Below are 23,859 nucleotides of genomic sequence, written 5' to 3' on the forward strand. Positions count from 1 at the left end.
AATTAATACTTTCAGACACTAACTTGCCAGGAACTTTAGCCTTCAATTATAATATACCCGGCGGGGGGATTGGCCATGTCTAACATGGCTCTTGTTAATGGCTTTCATACCGTCGTGAAAAAAAAACTGTTTCGTCTTTTCGCATTCTGTGTTTCGTTGTGTGGCGTTTTCAGTTTCCTTTTGTCGCTTTGGAGCACGCACAAAAACGACACAGAAAACATTCAAAATTTCGTTGTGGTGCATTGGCGCGGGCACCAGACAGAAGGAAATGTGCTGCAAAAACTGCGAGTTGCGGAGAGGGTTTTAATCTAATAACACCCAAGAACAAACTCAGTCAGTCCAAGTCTCTATAACTAGTAATCTACTTGTTGACATTGTATGCACTCACCTTTACTCTGCTAAATTTCTAAAATGGACAGGGCCATCACTGTTTGGGCAGTACCATTTTTATCTGAAGGGCTGTCCACATAACATTTACAGACTAAATAGCGAACAGTGCAGATCATGATCTGCATGCAAAGACGTGTAAGCTGCTTTTGGTCTGCACAGGCCGTGCATTAGCTGCCAGCAGGCTCTAGCATTTTCCGGTAATATATCGACCACCAAGTTGAATTTGTGGTTATTATCTTTGACCAACTGATGCCAAAACAATATTTCGTCATAAACTAATCCTACGTATACATTCTATGCAGGTTGATAACGGCAGAATCAAGTATTTCCCAGTTACTAGCTGAAAATTCTTTTCAATTTTGAGGTCAATGTCTTTGGTCCCTGAAACAATAGAGGTCATATAATCAACACAGGCAATCATACATTGACGTCTGACTGCAGAGTTCCGCAGTTATCATAGTTACTGATCACAAACTAAATGGTCTTCAGACTGACTTACCATGGTCCATACAAAGACCGGTCCGTATGAAAGCCAAGATCGACTATTCAATTGTTTGTGCCAGACGCAGGACTATTACCTTGAATGTCTGAATGTCAATATTTATAGTTTCAATCCAGTATCAGAATTAGTTTCGGAAATAGTAGCTTGCATGCAAAACTGTAAGGGGGTTATAATTTGGCAAAATGCAGGCCGGAGTTATGGAACTTGATGCTATCACCTAGTTTTACAACCCACATGTGAAGTTTCAATTCAATATCTTCACTTGCTTTGAAGATAGTGGCAAAACTAAGTCCAAAAGGGGGCATAATTTGCCAAAAATACATGTCAGGGGTAGGAAATTGGCAACTGACCTAGAAAAAGAAGACTAAGTTTCAAACATATGTGCCTTTAAGTAATAGCTATATGTACTTACATATGAAACTCTAACCAAAATGTGGACAAAATGCAGGTCCTGGAGTTATGGGGCTTGACGTTACCGCCTAGTTTTGTAACCTGAAGACGTTTCAATTCAATATCTGCATTAATTTTGGGGACAGTAACTTGTATGTAATACTTTAGCCAGAATTTTCAAAGTCCATAAAAAAAATATTTAAAGTGGGCATAATTTGGCCAAAATATACATGCCAGAGTTATGTGACTTGACCTGGCCCCAGGGAGGTTGCTTATTGGCATAGAAAATAAAACAATATGTTTCAAAGCTATATGCCTTCAAATGATAGCCATATGTACTCGCATGCAAAACTACAAGCATTACCAAGCTGCTGTACCATGACATGCTTTCAGGTGAGAGAGACCTGAAGTGACCTCTGACATCAATAAATGAACAAAATTACCAAGATGTGTTACAATTTTATTTAGGTAAAATCCATTTTATCAATACAACAAGACATATTTGTACAGGAAGAAATCACGGCAAGTTACAACACTGACTATGTTCTACTATAGCATATACATTAACAAATTGATAAAAATAATATTTCATACTAAACAATATATGAAACAAGAGGGTCATGATGACAATGAATCGCTCACCTGAGTAATATGAGCCACATGTTTCAAATGGCAAACTGACGCTAAAATATCATAAAGTAGGTCTGTAGCTCACATTCATGGTCACTGAAAGTCAGTTTTAAGATTGGTGTGCAAAACTGTACATGTCATCCAAATTTCATGGCTGTATCTTAAAAAACAAGAAAGTAGGTCAGTAGGTCAAGGTCACAGTCAAGTGACTTCTAATTGCTTAGGGTCATCAGGTAGTGATAATTAAACAGTCTAGGAAATATGATCTGGTAATTTTTGAAGTCTTCATTCCTATATAAGTCGTATAACAAATGAACCCCAGGGTGGGGCCTCTTTTCACCCCAGGTCATAATTTGAACAATCTCGTTAAAGATCCACTAGGGAATGCTACATACCAAATATCAAAGGCCTAGACCTTGAACTTTCAGACAGAAGATTTTTAAATTTTTCCTATATAAGTCTATGTAAAACTTGGGACCCCAAGGGGCGGGGCCTCTTTTCACCCCAGGGGCATAATTTTAACAATCTTGGTAGATGAACACAAGTAAATGCTTCATACCAGATATCAAAGGCTTAGGTGTTGTGGTTTCAGACAAGAAGATTTTCAAAGTTTATCAAAGGCCTAGGTGTTGTGGTTTCAGACAAGAAGATTTTCAAAGTTTTTTTCCAATACAAGTCTATGTAAAACTTGGGATTCCCAGTGGCAGGGCCTCTATTAACTTCAGGGGCACAATCTGAACAATTTTCATAGAGGACCATTAGATAATGTGCCTTGCAGTTTTCAACAAGAAGATTTTTTGAAGTTTTTTCATTTCAGTTGCCATCGCAACCAGTTCTGCAGGGAATTCAATTCTTTGAAAAATTTTGAAAGGGGGCCACCCAAGGATCATTCCAGTAAAGTTTTGTGCACTTCTGCCTAGTGGTTTTCAAGAAGAAGATTTTTTCAGAAAAAGTTGACAGACACACGACACAAGTCTCACGACGGACACTGAGCGGTCACAAAACCACCATGAGCCTTTGGCTCAGATAAGCTAATAAAAATCAATCTATTTACAGTACCGTATTTTCTCTTCTTAAAGCACTCAGGAAGGTTACACAGCAACCTTTCATTTCAAAATTTTTTGTTCATACTCGAAAGAATATGCAAATAAAGACTAGAAATCCAACAATGAAACAATTCTTTATAATATCAGCACTTCTATATCCCTTGTGTTCACTTATGACTTAAATTGACCTTTAAAACAGATAATTTCTGATACATATTGTGGAGGGTGTTAATCAGGAAATATACGGTACTATTAACAAATCTGAAAATTTTATGTTTTTATTAACTATATGTATTAAAGTATAAGATAACTCTAGCTTATTTTCAGTAGCATTATATATTCATATGTCTTACATATACATTAATTAGCCTTATATGTAGCATACAGCAGTGAAAATATACAATCAGAATGTATATACATGTACATATGTATACACATATACTGTGTAGTGATACCTCTTCATATTTTCATGAAGTTAGTGAACAACATATCTTTATATATGCTTTTGCCTTTTTTTTTTATCTAATTGCCATATTTAGCAAACATATACTGGTTTCAAACTGGCAAGAACATTTTGCCTAAATGTACAGCCAACTCTCATACAACGTTCTTATGACTATTTCAACATTTTATGTACAAAACAGCAAGTTCAGCTTAGTTACCCCATCTAAGATGGCATTATTTCATCAAAGCATTACAACAAGTCCTTAAAACAGCATAACCAAAACACTGGGACACCAAATACCCAACATTATGCAGAAGATCACTGGGTATTGATAACACATGTCAAATTTCTTTTGAACTAAATGAAGTGTGAAAAACAGAAGGACAAATAGTTTAAACATTATAACTTATGTTTGATGCTTCGATAAAGACAGACCTAAACAACAAAAATACTTAACAATAGAAACTTGCTATCAAGAGAAAATATCAGTCACCATACTGATACAGAGCTCCAGATAAGCTGCGTAAAATTGCAGAAAACCCAATTGAATTCATACAGTGTGCGTACTGAAACGCAAGCAAAATTCCTAATACCCAATTCGGAAAATATCGCTTGCGTATCGCATTTTCCTTATTACTAGAATGGGTACGAGACTTAACTTTAACGCTAGATTTGACTGACTGGTTATACGTTACCGCAGAACAAGTTGCGGTTTATTGGAAAAATCACAGGACCATTCAGTTGGCTTGATCGGTGTTATTTGGATGCTTTGTAAACAATTTTGCCGATAAAATGCAAAAGAGGTTGTAGAGAAAACACTGTTGCAGCACAAACAAACAAATTAGTGGGATATTTTGCTGTTCAACAATGACAGTTATCTGTTTATCTGTTTGTGACGATGTAGTGTCACCAATACTGGATGACATCTTTTGGGAGAATGCATATTGCGGTGACCACATCGTTCGGGATATTGTGGATGAACTGATCTCCGACTGCATTAAAAGTGAAAAAGAAAACACTTCACAATATGGAACATTCATTACAATTTTAATTACATTTTTGTATTAAACATTGAAGGGTGCCATTAATGTACTTAGGTACTTAGTCAGTCCTGTTTAATGATATATACCATATTATACTGTAAGCAAAAAATATTCAATTGTTAGTGCGAGATTGGTAAAATACCCAATTGGTTTTAGCAAATATCCAATTACTTCTGAAAAGGCTGGGTAGTGATATTATTTTTACCCAATTCAAATTTCGAATACCCAATTCAGACAAAAAGTGATGGGTAAATACCCGATTGCACCAAAAGCTTATCTGGAGCTCTGTTGATATAACAATTACAACTGTATGCAGTTCAGATTCACAGCTGCTGAATGGAACAATACATGGAAAAAATTTCATCTAGCACCCTGCCTTCAGATCTGGAGCTGAATGCATTTTAAATTTTGTTTAAGTTGTTAAGACATGCTCTTAAATATCCCACTAAGTAAAGAAAAATTAAACATTCTTTAAAAGAAAAGGACTAATATAAAATGCAGTTCATTTGTTATGACTTCTAAAATAAAGAACGTTGAATATGATCATCAAATACTGAAAATGACACAACTATTTGTGAATTCTATGTCAAAAATAAAAGAATTTAGGCAATTTTAAAAACATCTGATGAATTTACAGATCATAAGACAATATAAACAACATACTATATTTACCAAAGTCTATTTTGAACAGTAAAAGCTAACCGTATTATGGCACTTAATTAAACCAAAGCCATTTAAGTTGAACCTGATTCAATGAAAAATGTCAAATTAGTGTGGCCCTGTCAAGTTCAATTTACAATTAAAAATACTGCAAACATGAAACGCTCCAAAACGTATCTTTGCAGTAACTCTTTTGAAAAGAAGCTTGACAATTTATGGAGACAGACAAATTTCATGTCTAGAACACTTATGACCAAAGTATAAAGTGGTCCTACTACATTTGTATACACTAACAACAGAGAGATTATAACAATTTGTTTTTTGTATGTTTTCTGTATGGTTTTTGTATGGTTTAATGTCAAGCAAACATAATCCTTGGTCATACAGCAACTCTCTATTGATAAAAGGAGCCCTAGTGTCCCATTTCAGCACTACTTTAGGCTCAAACCGGCACTGGGGTAAAACTACAGACCTTCCAGAAACCAGACAGATGGCTTCCTCACATTAAAGAACTCTACATTCTATGCAAGGTCCAAACCCACATCCGTCGGAAGCAACTGATACAAAGTCTGCCAACTTAACCACTGGGTCTGGAGAACCCAAGCAACAATTTACACTTAGATGTTCATGGTTCATGGTCATGCCTTGAGGGTCACCATAACTGTATTTTATGACTGCCTCAAATTTATTTATTTTTGCTTCCTTCCTATTTTCTGCATCTGTTATCACAGATTTAGATATTTGATTAACAAAGAAAGTTTCACTGAATCCCTTTATCTGTTTTTATTACCTCCCTTATGGTTCTAATTCTATAAATTCATGTGCGTTCTTGAAAGTAGTTCTTCCATGCTATTATGACACTGTGTACCCTCATTTCTATTTTCAACTTTAAATTAAATAATTATGTACTTCAACTAGTCAAAACAATTATTTTCCAAAACATTAGAATTTATTACCATAATAACGGTATTACCATTTTTATACTAGTCCATCAGTTATATATACCGCTGTTGGCAATGGCTTCTTGACTTATGGCTGCCACAGTTCTCTGAAATATTTTACTCATTTCCGCCTCTTCAATAAACGAGTTATTTAAATTGGAATTTGTAGCAAAACTTCCAGCTCCAGGACCTTCAGTCTGCACACTAGCATCTATCTCTGTTTCCTGACTGGTGCTTGAATTGGCGGCAGTTGTCTCGAAACCTGCATTAACCGGAAGTGTCATTACCTTATAAGGTAACGTCATGCCGTCACTGCCTTTGAAAATATCTTCAGATTCCCCTGTCGCCAGTTCATACAGCGTCATGTACTTGTTATAGGTCAGACTGTGAACCTTTTTCTCATGGCGCACACGGTCTCCTGTCTGCTTAAATGTTTTTCCACACCCTTCGTCTCTACAAACATACGGTCGTTCCCCTTTAAAAATAAGGAAATATTTGTAAATTTTTAACATGTTTCACTCCTACAAAAAAGTTTATCTATACATGTGTCCACTCCATATGAACATGTACTAAAACTGTGTACTTTATAACACTCATACAATGTCGTCTTTAATAACAGCGATTGATAATCTATTTAGGTGATGCACACTGTGAGGAACCCCTTTAAACATACTATTTTTTGCAATGTACATGTGAAGAGTACCTTTAGTCAAGCTGATATCATGGCTTTGTACTTATGGCTGCAACATAAAAACGTGTGTAAAGTAACAGCACCAAAAAAAGATTGTTTTCATAAATATTTTGCTGATGTTTATTAACACTTTTTTGTGTGGCTTTTAATACACTTTTTCAGCTTTAAATCTCTTCAGACACTGCATATATTCATCATTTGTCTCCAATTTATAAGAGTAAACATATTTACTCTTTTTACTTATTTTATTCACTGAAATCACTCGCAAGTTTGACTTATATTTGCACGTTTAATAACATCTTCTATCACAATCTCTGTGTTTCAGTTAAAAATGGAAACAGAAATATACTAACAGTGGTATAGTAGAGATTGTGCACAGAGTCATCTCAATAAAATGCAGCCACAGACCACTATTAAAGCATAATTTATGAGAAAATCAATTTGTGACCAAGTCCAACATTTTAATAAATTTATTACCATTTTCTCTGATTTATTTCTAAACCATATTCTTTCCACACAGCAATGTAGTAGACTGAATGTTTTCATTGACAAAGAGCTGAGGTGAAACTCATGCATTTTTTTATCAAATTTAAATATATTTCCAGGTTTTTTTATGATTTATGTCACTTTAATGGAATTTTCAAGGACTATCAATGAATTCAATGACTTTTCAAGGCTTTTGCAATCCTTGGTTATTATGATAAACATTGCAGACAGCCAATTTAGAACTACTGTTATTGTGAAAGTGGTTGAGGACAGCTTCTTCGGAGGTACTGTTATTGTAAAGTCCATGTGAACAGCCACTTTTAATGGTAATGGTATTATTAAGTGCATGTGGAGATATACATGTATATTATTATAGTGTTGTGGAAGGCACCTTATAGGGTACTGTTAACATATTGTGAAGAACATTGTGGACAGCCCCTTAAAAAGTTACATGTGGAAGGCCCCTTTTGACACACTGTTACAGTGAAGAACATTATGAGAATGCCTTTTAAGGAACTTTTATTGAGAAGTACAAATAGTCTCTTTGAAATTACAACTAGCCACCATGTATTACCTGTGTGAGTGCGTTCATGAACAACCACTTTGCTTTTGAGTCCAAACTTTCTGCCACAGTAGCGACACGGGAATTTCTTTACACCTGTATAACAAATATAAAGTTAAAGTACATATCGAATTAGCAACTCTAACATTATCACATCTTTGAAAATTAAGGAAAAAGAAAGAGTGGGTATTAGGGCCAATTAAACCATACAAAAAGCAGGCTACCTCACAAGGTACTAGTAGATTTCTACATTCCTTTTCAGAATGAGATTGTAATCTACCTATGGTGAGGAGCAAGAGTCGGAGTCTGAAACCTTACCAATGTAGCAATCTCTAAGCAATCTTCATAAATGTAACATTGTGTTCATCAAAACCTACTCCCCAATATTTCAAAGTCTTCAAACTTTAATTCTAACAAATTCATGTTTTATTAAACAGACTCAGGAATTATTTTTTGATGACAGAAAGTACTGTATAAAACTAAAACAATATAGTAAGGTATCAATGATGTAGTGGTTAGTAGATTAACAACACCAGAGATCTGGGTGTGATTCCTGTTTGTAGCTCATATTATTATTATTATTATACCACATTTATATAGCACTCTTTTCATGCACTTGTACACGTTCAAAAGTGCTTTACAGAATAAATTGCAAAAATACAAACAAATACGTATACAAAGATAATGCATTCCACATTAACAAAAATCATGAATGAAAACAAGTATAATTTAAAAAAAAAAACAAGATAAAAAAAAATAAATGTATCGGTCAGTTAACAAAATATTGTACAAAGAAGTGGGTTTTGAGCAGGCTTTTGAAAGCAGCTAGCGTGTCAGCTTCCCTGATCTTGACAGGAAGAGAGTTCCAAAGCTTTGGAGCAGTGCACGAAAAGCTGCGATTGCCATACATCATGGTATTAGATTTTGGCATAACCAGTGACAGCGTGTCTTGCGATCTTAGGGTCCTGACCGGTTTATACACTTCTAGCATATCCCTAATATAGGCAGGGGACTGATTGTGTAACGCCTTAAAGGTGTGGGTCAGAACCTTGTACTGCACCCTGTATTTCACTGGCAACCAGTGAAGCTCCTTCAGAACCATTGTTATATGATTGCGACGGGGCGTCTTAGTGATTACGCGAGCTGCAGTGTTCTGGACATGTTGCAACTTGTTAAGTGTGCTGTTTGGTATACCACTTAACAAGGCATTACAGTAGTCTAACCGTGAAGTAACCAGGCTGTTTATAAGGGTTTTTGTGGCATCACTGGTAAGATACCGTCTGATGTGACCTATTCATATGCCAAGAACTGTTTGCTGCTGGGTGATTAATTTAAAATGTATCTGTTTCTACCAGCACTATCAGCCTTAAAAAAGTTGTTAAAGCCGAAAAAGTCACTGGCTACCCAAAATAAACAAGAAATCTTTACCTTTACTTCGAGAGCTACATGTATATGCATATGAGCTAAAACAATGAAGGAACAACACTTTATTCTAGATTCTAACACGATCCGATTCATTTTCCTATTAAACGAAGAAGGCAGAAAACAGTGAATTATTATACAACAAATCACTGTTCTGACGTCACAATTATTACGTCATGGTGTCAAACGGCATAGCAGCGCACTGGAAAAGGAACCGATAGAGAACGGGCAAATATTTAATGAATGTCGTCAATGATGTACTTAAAAATCCTTGGTAACGTGTTAGAATCGAAATAATATATCTCATTTAGTAATCTGCTCTTGAATAAAGCATTGTTTGTGATTCAGATGCGTATTATTATATCACTCGGGCTGCGCCCTCGTGATAAAATTCCTTCGCATCTGAACTCCAAACAATGATTTATTCAACGACAAATCACTGGATGAGATATATTATTTCTTAAATATCTTACTCTGCCTTTGTGAAGAATGGTAAATTATTCAACTTATGTGTTGTATTCACTAGTATATGACTTGTACTATACACAATAATGCAAACAAGTGTATTAAATAAATGTAACTGACAAGATTTTGGAAATACAATGTATAAAATTAATCACTTCTATCAGAATTTCAGGACCAACAGCTGTCCAGTAAGTGCTCTTGACCGACAGACAAACTCTAAGTCGATCAGGGGGGCATAACTTGGCATTCCTTGTATAACCATAGTTAATTTATTATAATATATTTCATAAATTTATTATAATAATCTGCATGCAAAATTCAGTTTGGCTCAGTAGTTTTTGAGAAACCTATTTACATGCTAAACTTTTGTGAAATGCCAATGAAATGGTTACAACAAGTTTTATTTGAAAAATTTGAATTACTGTAAAAACACATATTTTTGCTGGGTAAAAATTTTGTGAATTTGAAGTTTTAGTATGTTTGCGAGGTTTAATATTTGCAAAATTGTGCAAAATGGTATCATACTTTAACTTGAGTAATACTATTGTTATATATACTCTAGGCTGAATTTTCGCAAGATGTAGGGTCTCGCGATGTAGCAAATTAAAGCCTCGCGAAACTTTCTGCTTCTACAGTAGCCGAGCCTAGATATGTTTCCGTCTGTTGTTCATAACAGTTTGTTGAGTTTAATTCATTTCTTTAAAGAACTGTCTAAAAAGAGCGTAAAGTAAACTGAAACAAGAGTGTCATAAAGTCACAAACCAGTCAAACCTGTATATGCCCGTCACAGCAAATTTCTTTCCACTAGCACCTGAATTTGCAAATGGAATTCTAATTTTGTGGCTGTTTACAATGTTTTTTGGGGTCTTTTTTGTAATTATTGTAATTCTTTTGTTTTTCTAAGTCCACAAGAAAACTTAAAATACAGTTACCTAAATTTGAAAGTAACTTCCATGTTGTACCACAGAAAAGTGGTCTTGGTTTTTCCCCACGGTCAATCATAAAATAGTTATAATGTATGTTATTTATAGTAACAGCTAATGGAAGTTAATCTTAAAAAAAATCCAAAATAAAATTATAAGTCCACACAAAATCCTCACCCGATGTAGATATAGGTCAAAATACACCTCAGAATTGGGATGTAACATGTATGTTGTACTTGAGAAAAGTGATCTTGATTTTTCCCTACAGCAAGTAATGCTTAAGTTACAATATATGCTATTTATCCTTTCGACTACCGCTATCGTACACCGACACACTACCTGAGACGCCAAATGCAGACTATATTTTTGGGGTTCTCCATTACCGCTACTGTTTTGCAGACGGGCTACCGCAGACGACTAATACGTACCAGAAAAATGGGGGTGCTCATTTCCATAGCGTATAATGCAGTATTTGGGTAAAAATTGTATATTTTCGCAATTGAAAATAGAAGGAATTAACAAAAATATACTACATTTTTATGCTGCGGTAATTTTTATGTAAAACGGTTGCTACACTATGGTAGTTATGTCCATTGTGTGGTTATTGGTATAACTACACTGTGGCACAACTTATAGTTTCTTGTTTCCTGCAATAGCCTACAATGGTATTTATATGCAGATAAAACAAACAGTTAATGTTATTTATTAAAAGTCACATATTTAAACGGCCACTGCATCACTGCGGCAGTACATGCTATTTTGTGTGAATATGTATTAATACGCTGCGGCACTCTCTTTGGTTTCGCATGCCCTGCATTAAACTACTGTGGTAATCGGGGAATAAATGATGCCTACAGGGTAAGTTTTGATAACTAGTATAATCCTTTCGCAGGGTTACTTTCTCAACACTGTGGAAGTGCATTTAATTTCATTTAATATGTATAACTACACTATAGCACTGCCTTAAAATTCAAGTTTCTCACAAAAGTCTACTATAGTTCTTAGTAACAGGACGAGTAAAACTACACTGCGGTACTACACTGAAATTCGTTCTTCCTGCAAACGTCTACTGTGGTAATTATTTGCAGAGTGGTTTGGTTGCTGTACCACTTCTCTCTATGTCAGCCTCTCCCCCTCCCCAATCCCGTCTAACAAGACATATGCATCCCCACACCTATACCTAGTTCCTACCTCCCTGTAATTACTATAAGTATTTTTTCCCTTCCAGTACAACTTGTGCAAGCCCCAACCCTGAACCAGTTTAGGCAGGGTGTAACCAAACTTGCACACAATGCTTAACATGAGAGACCTGTTTCTTTAAACTGCTTTTATCTGTAAGTCCTTCTTGTTTTTAACACTATCAACTGTATTCATGCTTGCAATACACATCGTGTATTACTTTTATTCTCCTGTCCATTCTACTTTTGAAATTCTTGTACAGGCGCGCAGCTGCACTTAATACTCGTAAAGAGGAGTGATGCAGTATAAAAAGATAAATAGATAAGCGTTTAATTAATAGTATGTATTAAAGAGAGGCTTTAAAATATTCGTTTTAGCAGATGCAGTTTCTGCGTATCTTTGGAAGTTTAAAGTTTATATTAGAGGAAAAAAAAGAAGTAGAACTAACGAGGAAGGTTGTTGAACATCTGTTTGAACCCATCTTTGTGGTTCTTTTAATAAGGGCGAAAATTCTTGCCATATGATTTGAAACCACAGAAATTAGTCCGACAGAAGGATGTTTCGGCAGGAATAATGTAATACATGTAATACATTATAATTCCTGCTTTCGGTTAGTACAATGAACAAAGGACGGCATATGACTCGTCAAATCAAAGATGGAAACATGGTAGCTAGAGTATGGAAGGTTACCGTTCACGAATTAGGAAACCCAAACAAACGTAGGTAGTTAATACCATTGACCGAGAGTTTCAAGACTCACATGAAATTATCTCAATGTCAGGGCGAACAAATGCTTGTCAGTTTTGCAGTATGAAACTAAAGACCACCGGTGGTCTTCGAACACCAACGTCATCATTTGGTTCTAAGCAGTGTAAAGACAATTTACACAGGTATAACAATACTCTTCTTATTAAAAAAAGTTATATTGATCTAATGAGTAGTTTCAAAGATTTCATGGTATTATTGAGTCATTGCTATGTTACGTGAACGTACTTTTTTTACTCCATGTATATAAATTGGGTCTGAGTCAACAAATCGCTCAAATCCAAAAATGTACTCAAATTATCGCTCTTGGTCAAATTTCTCGAAATATTTAAGCATGTCAGAAGAGGAAAAATCTGTAATTGCATTATATATTCGACTGCTTTTAACTGGTTAATCTTCTTAGTACAGGATAAAATGTTTCGAGAAATCTAGCCCTTAAGTACAAAAGTCAGTTCCAGAGAAGCTGTGCAATAATTGCAGTTGAAAATCAAAATGTCTTGCTTACATAAAAATATTTGTCATCTATTTTCAGGGTTAATCCCCGTGATCTTTTAAATAATACTTTCAGGGAATGCTTTCTTTCGTATCATGCGTCCAGAACTGGGATTGGCTAACTAAAGAACAAGTCCATACAGACCTCCAATCCGAAAACGTCGGTAAAACTTATGGCAACAAGGGCAAATTTAAACTGGAAACTCCAGAAAATCGATTTTAGTATATATAACCATTGCAAATCACTAAATGTTATAATTTGATACGTTTTATTATTGCTCATTATTACTACATTTTAATAAGAAATCCCTTACTTCAATTTAGCTACATAACGGTTGCAAAAACTCACCCAGGAAGGTACATATTGAAATAGAAACACCCCGTAAAATGCCAACAAAATTATCTTGAAAATCGACGAAGAAGAAATGACTGTCTGACTAGCGGACACTAAGCACAAACTGGAGAAAGAAACAGACAGTGTCTAAGAATAGTGACAACATTACATGGTGTACACATTTTTACTATGTGTCGTGTGTATATGTACGTTATGTTTTTAGTACGAATGAGAAAGTTTGATTGATTCATCTTTTGATAATTAATGTTCACATGCAATATACTTTTCTAATATGAGCTGTCTAAAGGGAAAATGTGTTTAGAGTTAAAGTTTTGAAATTCAAGAAAAACATGTTTCATAAAGTTTGGCTTCTTGTGAATTTTGATACATTGTAATATGGTATAGAAATAATAATCATACATCCGGGCATATTAAATATAGACACATAATTAACTTATTAATCAGTTCTACCGATGACATGTTTATCACAGTGAATTTTGGACATTTTATCTTTCTATGCGTCATTAACAATGCTAATTACCCTACCCCCCACCCCTTGCATTTAGACGGCTATTGAAAAGTACATGTATATATAGATGAACGGTTATTGTCGTAAGTTGTTGACAAAATTGTTACATTCTTACTCAGTTTAAACGGACTACAGTATAAATTCAACAAAAAAAAAAAAAAAAACAGGAATTATTTCATGACTTTCAGTGAACATTTTGTGTAACATTACATATGCTCTATGTTACCTTTTTCGATGATTTGTAAGTAATGAATGATCTTCATCTGTTATAGCTTTCACAACTTGCTTTCGTTTAAATATATATATATATATATTATTATTTTCTGTCAAATGTTTTTGTTTGCTTTTAATGTTTTACTTTTAGTCTCCTACCTGTTTCTCCGGATCGGACTATAAGTGGACTGTCCCGTCCCTAGATTTGCCACCTAATGCCACTCTTTGCCACTTATTTCCATGAAAAAAAGGTGGCAATTGGTGGAAATAGGTGGCATTAGTTGGCGTTTGGTGTAATTCAGCTCTTTTTTCACCTAAGTGGTAAATTTGCCACCAAAAGCCACTTTATTTTGGTGGCATTTAGGTGGCATTAGGTGTAAATTCGAACATAGTTTTTCTTTATGGTGGTAGAAAGGTGTAAATTGGTGGAAAGTAGAACATAGTTTTTTTTCATGGTGGAAATCGAGTGGTGTTTAGTGGAAAATAGGGACTTAGCAAATTTTCTTGGTGGCGAATAGGTGGGAAAAAAACTTAGAAATTTTTGTGATGTTTGATTTAAAAGAGAACTGTAAGACATTGGATTACCCTGTACAAAAATCTTCACTTGGAGGTATAGTGGACTTCAGGCCTAATTGACACGGAACCTGACTTTGCTAAAACTGCACATTGACAACAGCTCGTAGAACACAAACTGCTCCCCGCCCCCACTTGATGCATTCAGTAACTGTACAAGAAACAGAAATCATTTGGTCACTGTGCACTGGACGTTTGATGTACTACCTTTAAATCAATAATTATGGGCCATTTACCAGTCATAAGTGACTTCTGTATGAAATGTGATCTTAGACCAAAGCATTCTCTAGTTATTGGGCAAAAAAAGTTCTAGTGTTCTGGGTCAATGTGACCTAGACCTTTGACCATTGACTGACCTCAAAATCAGTAGGGGTCCTCTGCCGGTCATGATCAACCTCCCTATGTAGTTTCATGATCCAAGGTCAAAGAGTTCTCAAACTAACATCCGGAAACAGCTTAACTGTTCCAGCTCACTGTGACCTTGACCTTTGACCTACTGAACTAAAAATCTAAAGGAGTTATCTGCTAGCTATGTTCAACCTTTCCATTCACTTTCATGATCCTAGGCTCAAGAGTATTAGAGTTATCATCTGGAAACTGTTTAACTGTTCCAGGTCGCTGTGATTTTGACCTTTGACCTACTGGCCTCCAAGTCAATATGGGTCACTGCTGGTCATGACCAACCTACATATAAAGTTTCATGATCTTAAGCCCAAGCATTCTTGTGTTATCATCTGGAAACCAATTGGTCAACATACCAAATGACCGACAGACTGACCAACATCTGCAAAATAGTATACCCAGGCTCCTTCTTCAAAGGGTTTCATTAAAATGAGAATAAGTCTATGCTGACTCTAGCTGGACAAAAATAATATTCAGAGTGGTATACAGAAAATTTGAATTTTCGTTCTTTTGTGAGACAGAATATTATTGCTTATTATAGCTTTGCATTATATTCAATGAAAGACAGAAAAGGTGGAAAATAGGTGGCAACTAGTGGAAATTGGCTGTACTAGCTGAATCTGAAAAGATCATTTTTAAATGTGTCTGCAGTGTATTATTTCTGCATGAGAGAAAGTTGGTTAAAGATAAGATTAATGATAGATCAAGTTACAAGCTCCCACACAAATGTATAGAAACAGCCCCAGGTGGAATTTGGGTCAGTTAAGATTATATATGCAGGCAAACATCAGGTCAGATGCAAAGAAATAGTTCTTGCCTATTCTCCTCATTAATTGAAAAAAAAGTGTTTATAAAAAGGATGTTTTTACAATAGCCTTTCAACTTAAGGATTTGACACCTTCTTCAGCTGACCAAGAAAGTGTATGTGTGGAATCAATTTATCTGTGTAGTAATACCAAATTTTGAATTCTGGCATTTGATGAGTCAGCCTGGGAGAAACTGGAAACACATTGTGAGAGGTAACAATATTATACTGTTTATTTTTTTTTTAATTATTACTGTCTTTAACATTGTCTTAATTACTCTTAATAAATACTTGAATTTGAAACAACATTTACCAAACTGCTTTGAATTAAAGTCAAAAAATCTCCTTCTATGTCTTAGGAAGTTTGGCAGATGGATAAATCCCAGATATATTTTCTGGAATATAGCTCAATCATGTTTATAACACTGTTTGTAAAATTGTATCATTTTGTAATTATTTACATTATTGATTAGCACTTAGTATACAATATGTACTTTAAACTGTTCATACCAGGTACCTTCTGTGAAAAAAGTGCAACTTTGTGACATGATATGCCTGCCTGACTGTATATACCTGAGCAGCACACAGCTTATTACTGCATAAAAGAAACATATCAAGATAATTTTGAATCAGGTAAATATTATATGTTTTTATAAAAGCTAATGTTTAAATATTACCCTTAATTTTTAAAGAAATACACCAATTAATAGAAATTCCTGGCATATTATATGATAAATATTAATTATAAATGTGATGAAAAACCCAAGTGCTATTATTACCTTTTGCCAAAGGCGGAGGGATATTATTTTTGGCGTTGTCCTTTCTTTTTTATCTGTCCGTCGGATTAACTGAAAATGCTTGTAATTGGAAAAATATTTTTAAAGCTTTGTCTATAGAATCAGAAAACCTCATGTAATTATTATAAGCTCATTAACACTGCTTAACACTGCTCAATTATTTACCTAGTAAAAGAAGAATTTCCCCTTGATTTGGTTAAAAATAGGGATTTTTCCTGCATCTATTGATGGATCTTCATGAAACTTTACAAAAAATGTAGATCACTACAGGACATATGCATGTGCAATTTCCATCAGGATCACTTCAGTAACCAAAGTTATTGCCCTTTAATTGTTTTTCAATCCATAAATTCCTACATAACAAGTAATCCATTGATAAATATTCATGAAATTTGACACAAGTGTAAATCACCTTGGAGCAATTGTGCTTCCACATCTTTCATCAATTCTCAAGTTTTTGTTATTGATTCAAGATCCATATATTTCCACAAAACAATGTAACCGTTTGAGTGAATAGAATTTTTTCTACAATGTAGATTTTGATGAAACTTCTCATAGTTATAATAAAGATGTTGTATATTACTGTGAAATCATTTTTATTTGCGTAGGACGAATTTTCGTGTATTTCGCGCTAGAACCGATGGGTGAATTTAAGACCGCGCTGTTATTATTTTTTAATTCATTTTTTCATTTATAAATGGAAAATGTGCGAATTAAAGCCCGCGCGAAACAGTCTTTTTTACGTTTGCTTGAAATTTGTTGCCAGCGAATTTAAATGATTTCACAGTTTTTGGCACAGATTAAGTTTGTAGAGTTCTTTGTTATGTCAGTGAGTTACAGTTTAGTCTTTCGATTTCATATATTTTCTAGAGGAAATTTACAATTTTCTGCAAAATTATTCAGAATGTTAGAAAAATATATCTATTAATAGATGACATTGTATGGTTTGCTGTTACAGACTGTGTGCTGGAAAAATGGCCTTACATCCAAAGGAGTGAAATTTGGAGTCATTCGCCATCTACTTGAGCCATCCTGGAATATGAAAAAATAAGACTGCATTGACAACATCCTGATCCTCGTGTTCAGATCTTTTGTGATTTCTTGTGAAGAGTCTTTGATTTTTCATAAAAATAAAAAATATATTAATATAATTTGATTTTTGCTTACTACTGAGTTTTTTCAGATTCAGCAGGTGCAGCCGATTTCCACTAGTTGCGACGTATTTTCCTACTATTGCCAGCTATTTGGTGGCATTTAGTGGAAAATAGGACTGCCACCATAGTGGCGTTTTGGTGAAATTTTGTCTGCTTACTGCCACCTGTTAGGTGGCGATTGGTGGAAGTAAGTGGCGTTTAGTGGAAAATATTTTTACACCATAATGGTGGCATTTTAGTGGTAATTTGTCTAAATACTCCACTTACTGCCACCATGAAGGTGGCTATTGGTGGAATTAAGTGGCAAACAAATTTTCCACCATAATGGTGGCATATTGGTGTAAAACTGTCTAAATTCTCCACTTATTGCCACCTAAAGGTGTACACAAGTGGAAAGAGGTGGAATTTAGTGTAAAACGGGTTTGCCACTGTCCTGTTCATTTTTTCACCATTTTGGTGTCATTTTAGGTGGCATTTTGGTGGAAAATTGTCTAAATACTCCACCATTGGAAAGGGTGGCATTATAGTGGCAAATCTAGGGACGGGGTCTATCATGACATTTAGTCCAAAATACGTTGTTCAGGTTGTGTAGCATTTGATATATGATTCTTCTTACTCATACCCGTTCATAGGAGATTGTCTGTACTGTAGTGATTTCATTCAGTTGTTAATTTTATTGTTTTATCTTATTATTATCTGTTATAAAAATGTTCTTTTTTACATTTTACTTTTAGTCACCTACCAGTTATGTCAGCGGACCATGTAAACGCGTCAAATATACGTTATTAAGCTTAATTTAAATTTATTCATATTCATAATCTGTTTTTATGGTGTACACGATGCAAGTGCCAAAACAAAACTCAAAAATGTCGAATGACACTTCGTGGTAAAACTTATAATAGTAGCTAAAAGTGTCTTTTCCTTAGTTTGTTATGCCTTACTGACTTTCAAACAGATTTTAAAATAACTGAATTTATTAATAGCACTATATCTAAATTAGAGCGTATCCCAGTTGCGAGCTGTATTCCGTTGACACTTTTCTTTAAAGTCCCAATTAAGGTATCAATTGTTTAATCATATAATGAAGAATTGCAAGATCTCATTTCACCGAAAGCACATTCATGTACGGTTTTGGAAACAGATCATTTTAGAGTCTGTTTTTGTTTGAATTTACGGTCATTTTCAACATTATTTTTGTTATATCAAGCAGCCAGTTCAACTAACCATCGTTCCTGGGAAAGACCAGTATTAGACGCCAAAGTCCGTAAGCAACTACCTACTTTCTCACATAAAAAATCCTAGTCGGTAGCACAGCTCGAACCTGCGACCCTCCGTCAGTGAGAGGATTCGGAGATTACAAGTGCACGAATGTATCTCCTACATTACGGACCCGGACTATAAATTAATATAATGAGTATACAAAGGCACATGTGAAATACTGAATACTGTACCATATATAAAGCATTCCAGAGTATCCATGCATTATAATGCATAATGCATGGAGCTCAAAGTCAAAATTACCATTGTGTACTTTGGGATAATTTAAATGCATTCTTACCTAAAGTTTGAGTTTTAAATTTGAAAAGTAAATACTTCCATAGTGGATAAATTTACACACTACTAGTATGCAATGCGATGTGTGCATAATATTATGTATTACCGTTGCGGCGTAAAAACGATGAAGCGTTCTGTAGAGAATTACCACAGTGTATATATGTATGTTTCAAGTGCAATAACAATTTAAAATATTACTGCCGCAGTGTATAAATGTACACTATTTATGATTACCACAGTGAAATTTTGTATTTCATGAAAAAAGGTCAGAACTACCGTAGTGCCATAGTGAAAGTAACTGGTGAAAAGTCTACAAAACGCATCAGTGGCAGACCCGTGGTTTTCAGACTTCTAGAATGCCGGAGCCGCATAATGCAGACATAATAAAATAGCTTTAAATACCGTAGCGTAGAAATGAGTAATTAATTAAGTTTTAAAAACTGAGTTCGGTAATTACCGCGACGAGCAACCATCAAAACTAATGGGTATTTTTGGAGAGTAATGATCCCTTAATTGTCTGAAAAGGATTTTCTTATCAACAAATTGCGATAAAAATGATTTTAGAACATTATTGCGCACGAGACGTAGTGTTTTGTTTTTAAATTTTATGGAGACCTGTAATTTGTTGCGTAATATTATTTAGTATGTCATATGAATGATTTAACTTATTAGTTTAACTGATTCTATACCGTTTTGTTAATAACATAAATGAAAGTTTACACTTAGATCAAATTCTGCAATAAATAAAAAGCATTCAAATTCCCCCCAGATACAAAGAAAAATTAAAAAATTCCGGTAGTCCTACGCTGTACGATGTCGGTAATCTGGACCCTCGTTTTGATGGTACGTTTTAGGCGTCTGCGGTAGTCAGTCGGTGTATGATAGCGGTAATAGCGACCCCCGTTTTTATGGTACGTATTAGTCTGCTATGGTAGCCGAAAGGTTATAGAAACAGCAAAGGGAAGTAACTCTAAAGAAGAGACCTGTGTATAACACTCTGCCTCGTTATGGTTTGCAATTGTGCCAAGTAATATCACAGTCCTCTCCTTGCATGAAGAAGAAATGTTCAGGACAAAGTCTCTAAGTGTGATCTTGACCTTAGACCTAGGGACCTGGTTCTAGCACATGACTCTGTCTCGTGATGAAGTTATATCAAGATCCCTCCATACATGAAGAAGAAATGCTCCTGACAAAGTTTTCATTCTTGTATCCTTTGACCTCTAAATTAGACCTTGACCTTAGATCTAGGAACCTGGTTCTTATGCATGACACTCTGTCTCATGATAGTGAACAATTGTGCTAAGCCACATCAAAATCCTTCCATGCAAGAAGAAGATATGCTCCGGACAAAGTAATTCTTGAATTTTACTTTTGACCTCTAAGTCTGACCTTGACCTTGCACACCACACTCCGTCTCATAACGATGAACAATTTGTCAATGTTTCATCAAAATCCTACCATCCATGAAGAAGATATGCTCAAGACAAAAGCTGTGGACATCACCCACCCGTCGGGGCGTTCCCATAATATGTCCCGTTTTTCAAACGGGTGTATAAAAACTATCTATTCCTCTTAAAGATGTATATCAATTTACCTGACAATTGTCACATTTAGTTTAGTCATACCTAAGTGAGTATTTTTGTGTCTAGTAAGATCGCAGTTGGCTACGAAGCACATCCCACACATTTCACACCTGTACTTGCGCTCGCCTCGGTGACGTTTCTGGTGACGTATTAGGTTACCTTTTCTGGCAAACAACATCGAACAAATCTCACACTGATAGTCACGGATGTTTGTGTGCATCACCTTGTGGTCCTGAAATGTACAATAATAAGAAACAAACATTTATCAGTCCCAAACTGTGACTATAATTACCTCCCCTGATGGTCTGTCTTCATTATCAGACAGAAACAAAATGAAAGTGAAAATTATGTCATGAAATGGACTAACTCTTAATAAAAGGTTGATTTTTCTCTTGTTAATATGATAAACAAAAAGTACTCTACAGGTTTTTGTGTGTTAGTCCGTCTGCCAATTGTCTGATATTTGCAGTTTATTGGTAACCCACTGGATGAACCAATATCTTTTTCTAATAGTCTTACAGTTATGATTTGTTTAAGTGAGAAAAGTAAAGCGGATCAAAGAGTTGGAACTTTATATTGGGATTATTGAGAAATTCTCTATGAACAGGAAAAATCAAAGGTTCCATTTACAATCTAATAAATATCTTATTCTTATTTCATTCAAATGCACTTTTCACATCTAGTTTCAACCTTCACCCAAAATTTTATCACAAAAAAAAAACAAGAGCTGTCTGATGACAGCGTGCTCGACTATCCGAAGAATTGATTGAATAACGGGGTCAAAATATTAACATAGATATTCAGACAAAAGAAAAAAAAAAGATTAGACAATGTTCCAGTATTTGTGGATTTCGATAAGTCTTGCACTAAATAGCAATGTGTGAACTAATTTCAAAGTCCAAAAAGGGCAACAATTCAGCCAAAATAGTTGTCAGAGTTATGTACTCTTGCCTACAGATGGAAATCATAATGATAAACAAGTGTTCAAAGTTTAAAAGCTATATGTAAAATAGTTTTGACAAATTTTAGACTTGTATGAAAACAGAATAGATTTCCAAGTCCAAAAAGGGCTGTAATTCAGCCAAAATAGATGATAGAGTTATGTACTAACTCTTTCCTACAGATATAGACTATTATACTGAATAAGTGATAAAAGTTTCAAAGCCATATGTCAAACACTTTACACAAAATATGAACTGGTACGAAAAACTTAACTAAGATTTTTAAGTAGAAAGGGGCTATAATTCAGCCAAAATCCTTGATGGAGTTATGTACTCTTGCCTATAACTGGACATAGTAATGGTAAACAGGTGTTGAAAGTTTCAAAGCTTTATCTCAAAAGACTTTGTCAAAATATGAACTGGTACGAAATATTAACCAAGATTTCTAAGTCAAAACGGGCCATAATTCAGCCATATACCTTGATGGAGTTATGTGCTCTTGCCTATAACTGGACATGGTGATGGTAAACTAGAACTGTCACAGGAGTGACTCATACCCCCACCATACGGTCTTGTCACAGAAGAATGGCAACCATAAGAAATCTTAAAAATACTTAGTCTTTGGAGTACTTCATCCTGGGCTTCCACATGTAAGCTATACTAGTATAATACTAGTATAGTAATACTAGTAAATATATTAAATCTCTAATATTAGAGATACACTAAAAGTGAATACAAAAAAGTGTCTTACCGACCCATGTTACCACAGAAAAATGTATTTACTTTTTACATAGGACTTATAATAAAAAAGTTAGAAAAATACATAAAATATTGAAAATCTAAAAATAGGATTTCTAAAAATAGACTAATTCCTGGAATTTAAGGTGAAGAAACTCCATACAAAAGTTAAAAAAAGGTTACTTCCCTTTGGCTCTAAGCCAATCAGAATGAGATATAGTGAAAATACATCAAAATTAACCTTAAATTCTAGGTAAAAGGGGACACAATTCAAGAAAAATTAGTGTCAGAGTTATGCAACTTGTGTCACATGATGTGGGTGATGAGGTGGAACATCTATTTTAAGTCTGAATCAAATCCATTCAGTAGTAACTGAGATATAGTGAAAATACATAAAAATTAACCTTAAATTCTAAGTAAAAAGGGGCATAATTCATGAAAAATTGGTGTCAGAGTTATGCACCTTATACATCAAAATCAACCTTAAATTTAAAGTAAAAGGGGACATAATTCATAAAAAATTTATGTCAGAGTTAAGCACCTTATGTCACATGATGTAGGTGGTGTGGTGGAACAACTATTTTAAGTTTGAATCAAATCCATTTAGTAATAACTGAGATATAGTGAAAATACAACAAAATTAACCTTAAATTCTAAGTAAAAGGGGACATAATTCATGAAAACTTGGTGTCAGAGTTATGCACCTTGTGTCACATGATGTGGGCACATGATGTGGGTGATGAGGTGGAACATCTATTTTAAGTTTGAATCAAATCCATTCAGTAGTAACTGAGATATAGTGAAAATACATCAAAATCAACCTTAAATTCTAAGTAAAAAGGGGCATAATTCATAAAAAAAATTGGTGTCAGAGTTATGCACCTTATGTCACATGATGTGGGTGATGAGGTGGAACACCTATTTTAAGTTTGAATCAAATCCATTTAGTAATAACTGAGATAGAGTGAAAATACAGCAAAATTAACCCTAAATTCTAAGTAAAAGGGGACATAATTCATGAAAACTTGGTGTCAAGAGTTATGCACCTTGTGTCACATGATGTGGGTGATAAGGTGGAACATGTATTTTAAGTTTGAATCAAATCCATTTGGTAATAACTGAGATAATAGATTTCGGGACGCGACGGGACGCGACAAAACTGACTCCTATATACCCCCCTCAAACATGTTTGGTGGGGGTATAA

At 34.7% G+C, this 23,859-nt stretch overlaps 1 protein-coding gene and 1 long non-coding RNA gene across 2 annotated transcripts in view; one reads left to right on the top strand and one right to left on the bottom strand.

The window, feature by feature from the left end:
* Window positions 1-1,729: 1,729 nt before the first annotated feature.
* Window positions 1,730-23,859, bottom strand: part of LOC123540079 (uncharacterized) — a 35,871-nt gene continuing 13,741 nt past the window's right edge. Inside the window, exons 8-10 of the mRNA XM_053526170.1 lie at window positions 21,019-21,208; window positions 7,799-7,882; window positions 1,730-6,522 (exon numbers count right to left, since the gene is read on the bottom strand). Of these exons, the coding sequence (XP_053382145.1) occupies window positions 6,098-6,522; window positions 7,799-7,882; window positions 21,019-21,208 (699 nt within the window). The 3' untranslated portion in view covers window positions 1,730-6,097. The remainder of the gene's footprint in view (window positions 6,523-7,798; window positions 7,883-21,018; window positions 21,209-23,859) is intronic.
* LOC128549487 (uncharacterized) lies at window positions 14,314-17,836 on the top strand. Its single transcript, XR_008367759.1, has 3 exons — window positions 14,314-16,102; window positions 16,402-16,521; window positions 17,644-17,836. It is a non-coding gene; the product is annotated as an uncharacterized LOC128549487 (long non-coding RNA).

The sequence above is a fragment of the Mercenaria mercenaria genome, chromosome 16 (assembly GCF_021730395.1).
Source record: "Mercenaria mercenaria strain notata chromosome 16, MADL_Memer_1, whole genome shotgun sequence".
Taxonomy (NCBI): Eukaryota; Metazoa; Mollusca; class Bivalvia; order Venerida; family Veneridae; genus Mercenaria; species Mercenaria mercenaria.